Raw genomic sequence first — 4,252 nt, forward strand, 5'->3', positions numbered from 1 at the left:
TGAGCTGTGTAAAGGACCCACACTGTTCAGTCTATATTCTCTCAGTCCTTTTCTTAATTCTGTTTGGAAAAATTAAACAATGTGTTTGCTGATAAAGTTTCCAGCAGGATCAAAGTGTACATTTATATACAGATTTTTATTAGAGATCTAATGCATCACTGAGGCATCGCATCAATACCAGAGTTCATGTTAAACTGGATATAGAAAATAAGTTAATGCCAGAATAAGATCACCTAGCAGAACAGACTTGCAACTGCCATAAATGTTACAGCAAGTTTACAGCACTCTAGTCGATTAGTATTTAGTTCAAAATACGGGAGACCAAAGTTAATGCTTGCATTTGTTTGCAAAGCAAGGTTATATCACTAATAAATAAGCTCTCTTAGAACTCTAGAAGTAGAACATGGTACAAAACAAAGTCTTTGTAATGTTGTAGCCTGCAGCTTGAAAAAACAACCCTAGGTTGCACTATTTGCAGGAATGTTATTGATGGAGTTTTCTTCTAATTTGTTACAATTTCTTTGTTGTCTTCCACGAAACGCGTAAAACGGAAGTTAGTCCCGTTTTCATTGCTTGCCATTTTCTCCAGACCAGCTAGAGGTGCGTTGGGTTCTGAATTCTGGAGCTTCTCCAGGCTTCCTGTCAAGCCACTGATGGGAGAGCTGCCACCGTTGCCCAGGCCCCCCGGTGCTGGAGGGATGCCCCCATTCTGGATGACGGAGATCTCGTTGGTCTTCATGGCTAAGCCGTTGGAGAGTGCAGCTGCATACTGGTTCCAGAAGCTGGACGGGTCTCCATTCCCTGACCGCGCAGCCAAATCCTTCTGAAACATTTCTGGGAACTTTACAGGATTGCCTCCTAGAAATGTCATGGGGCCATCTACAGAAAGTCGTCTGCCTCGTCTTGCAGGAGTACTGTTCCACATGTGAGTGCCCATGTGAACCTGGAAAGAAAGAAAGGAAGAAACAAACAAACGAAAAATAGAGGTTGACAGGGATTTCAAACTTATTTTGATCACAGAGAAGGCAGGAATCCATGAACGTGTCCAGTCTTGTTATATAATGAATGGCATTAAAGATAGAGGATACAGGGCTCCATTTCCCATCTCGAATAATAAACTACTTCTAGGTTAGCCCACCACCATTACCCAGAATAACCTGTTCTCCTGCTGGACAATGCATTGCTTCTTACACTTTTTTTTATCACATGTATTTAGTTTATAATGACTTTGCATTATTCTGTCAATGGCAGATAGCTGCTTTCAGGGATAGAATTGCTATGTCCACTTTCATTGCAATAGTAAGTATTGTATTTGACACCCTTTACCCTATAAATGTCCTTTTCAGACAGGCAGAAAGTATCCTTTACTGATTGCTCATCGGAGAGCCTCGTGTATATACAGAATGGCCTGAAAGTAATTATTCATCTCACATTACTGGCAGCAACCTCTAGAGAAATACTCTGTCAACAGAAAAATGTACACAGTAAAGTGCTCAACTGGTGTTCTAAAACTTAAGTATATTTGCTTTTTCAAACACATATCAGTAGGAAATGTTAGTTATATAATCAATTAAAGTAATGCCCATTATTTCCAGAATTATGTTAATAGTTTTTTTAAACACTCATCTTACATGATAGTTATGAAAAACAGCACATTAAAGAGCCTTTCACTTCTTGAAGAGCTGTGTGAGTTACAAAACGCATTTCTCTGTTAATTAATACTCCTTACCATCATTTGGCTGTTCCGTTTCACACTCTACATAGACAGTCTTTGCTGGCAGATGAATTCTAATTAAGTCAAAATAGCACATGCCTCAGACCTGCTGCCAGCACGAGCACTCAACAAGAGGCCACCTAGGTCTACCAGAGCTGACTAAACACACAGTCACACCACAAACACCCAAAGGTACCACTGCTTGCAACATTAATAGGTGTCAAAAATCAAAAACCCCCAGCAAGGAGAAAATGAAACCTAAGAACAGCAAGAGGAAAAAGTACCTTCAGATTGCCTTTTGTTGTGAATGCTCTTCCACATATAGTGCAGGCAAAAGGTTTCTCACCAGTGTGTGTCCTTTCATGGATCTGCAGAGCACTGGAAGAAGAAAATGTTTTCCCACACGTGTTGCAGTAGTGCTGTTTTGGAGTTCTTCTGGGGAGAGCAGGGAGCAGCACAGGAGACGTGGCAGAGGACAGTGGCCCTGAAGCTACTAGACCGGAGGGTGCTTCCTTGCTGTCCTGAGGAGAGCCGTGCACAAACCCGTTAACCTCAGTCTTTATGAGCGATGACAGCGTATTAGCAGGCATAACCGAAGAGTTCTGATTGGGGCCGATACTGGAGTTGGGCTCAAAAAGCTGTGATGGTAGATCTCGCATTTGATGTGTCAACATATGCTGCTTCAAATTACCCTTTGTGGAAAAGCCACGATTGCAAACTGTGCAAATAAATGGTCTCTCTTTGGTATGACTTCTGTAATGAATGTCCAAGGCACTCTGACAAGCAAATGTTTTGCCACAAATGTCACATGCGGTGTTTTTAAATTTACCTCTATCTCTGAAAGGAAAGAGCATACTCAGGGACTCTTCTTTAATCATTTTATCAGTGTTACTAGATGTCAAGTCCAAAGCACCACTGTTAGCAGGGGTTGGAGACAAACCGTTGGCAAACTCACTTGGTAAAGCTCTTAATGGTTTCTCTTCAATACTTGGTGACTTGTGGTAATCATTAGTGCTGTTGGATGGGGACAAGGCCTGCATGGAAGAGGTAGACTCTGAGACAGCAGGGCTTCCAGCACTTTGGCTTTCCATATCACCACCGACAGATGACGAATCGTTAGTCAAAACATCCCCTTCCACTGACCCATTTTCAACTGACTTTAGGCTTGCCTGAAGTTGTTCAGCAAGGCCAGCATTGATCATCTTCATCTGATTTTCCAAAGCAGCAATACTTGACATTTCCAGGGGCAGAGGGGAAGAAGACAAGCTGTCTTGTGATGCATCCACAGATTTAGGTGTATCTGGCACGCTGCTGTCAGGACAGTCTTCCATATTCTCGTCTGAGAAGTTGTCTATATCATCAAAATTCTTATCATCAAAAGATCCCGTATCTGATTCCATTGACTCAGGATAGTTTTCTGTCACCGGGGTGTTGGGGATCTGCCCTCCCATGTGCATTCGGATATGCTGCTGTAGCACAACGGCATTGGTGAATTTTTTCTGGCAGATCGGGCAAGAGTGTTGCACTCTCAGCGGGGGCATGGCACGGTGGACACTGTAGTGAGTCTTTAAGTTGCCCTTAGTAGTGAAAGCACGACCACAGATTTTACATTTGAATGGCCTTTCTCCAGTATGGGTGCGATAATGCATTTTCAGTGCACTCTGGCAGCTGAGAACTCGGTGGCAAATGATGCACTCGTTAGGATCAGATGCCTTTTTGTCAATGTTTTCTACAAGTTGCTGCAATTTTGATGTTTCAGATGCTGGCGTTGAATCCAATAGTCCTCCAAATGGAAACTTTGCCTTAAATTGCTCTGACATAAGAGGCATCAGCGGATTTGTAAAAGTGGCGACACTGCTGGAGCCTGAGTCTGCTGCCGGGGAGCTCACAGAGCTGCTCATGTTAGTGATGGTGCTTGTGTTTTGAGGGTTTTCTTCTGTTTTGCCATTCGAGGTAGGCAACACACCAGCCTCTACCTCATCAGAAAGTCCATTCGAAATTTTTGATGTGGGATCAGCTGTTCCCGAGTCACTCTTGACAGAGCAGGGAGGGCTAGCAGAAGGATGGCTAATGGGAATCGGCTGAGGCTCCTCAGTTTTGATGAATGGGGCCAAGCTTGGAATCGTTGGTGGGAGTGGCAGGCCAACAGAAGTTGTCAAAGTGGAGAGGACTGGCTTGCTGTCCAGCCAGCTCGTGACAGGTTTCTCTGGTGGTATAGACATCCCATAAGGAATACCCGTGCTTGTAGGAATATTGTCCAAATGCTCTGGCACTGGGTACGGATTCATTTGAATATGAGGGTATTTTTCTTTGTGACGCTGAAAGTGGACTTTTAAGTTTCCCTTTGTGGAGAACCTGTTTCCACATATGTTGCATTTAAATGGCCTCTCGCCAGTGTGAGAACGCAAATGAATCTGCAAGGCACTGTCACTCCCAAACACTTTAGCACAGAACCTGCATTTATGCTTAAAGAATGCCTCATCTGAATTACTTTTTGCTTCAAATGCAGTTACATTTGGTGGCTTGCTTTTTCTTTGC

At 43.3% G+C, this 4,252-nt stretch overlaps 1 protein-coding gene across 2 annotated transcripts in view; it reads right to left on the minus strand.

The window, feature by feature from the left end:
- Positions 1-502: 502 nt before the first annotated feature.
- Positions 503-4,252, minus strand: part of SALL1 (spalt like transcription factor 1) — a gene marked incomplete at both ends in the record, with an annotated part of 13,390 nt that continues 9,640 nt past the window's right edge. For both annotated transcript variants that reach the window (XM_082290231.1, XM_082290230.1), the window contains 2 exons: positions 503-943; positions 1,999-4,252. The exon at positions 1,999-4,252 is cut by the window's right edge and continues 1,156 nt beyond it. In XM_082290231.1, the coding sequence (XP_082146357.1) occupies positions 503-943; positions 1,999-4,252 (2,695 nt within the window). The remainder of the gene's footprint in view (positions 944-1,998) is intronic.

The sequence above is a fragment of the Coloeus monedula genome, assembly GCF_965178545.1.
Source record: "Coloeus monedula genome assembly, chromosome: 13".
NCBI classification, from domain to species: domain Eukaryota; kingdom Metazoa; phylum Chordata; class Aves; order Passeriformes; family Corvidae; genus Coloeus; species Coloeus monedula.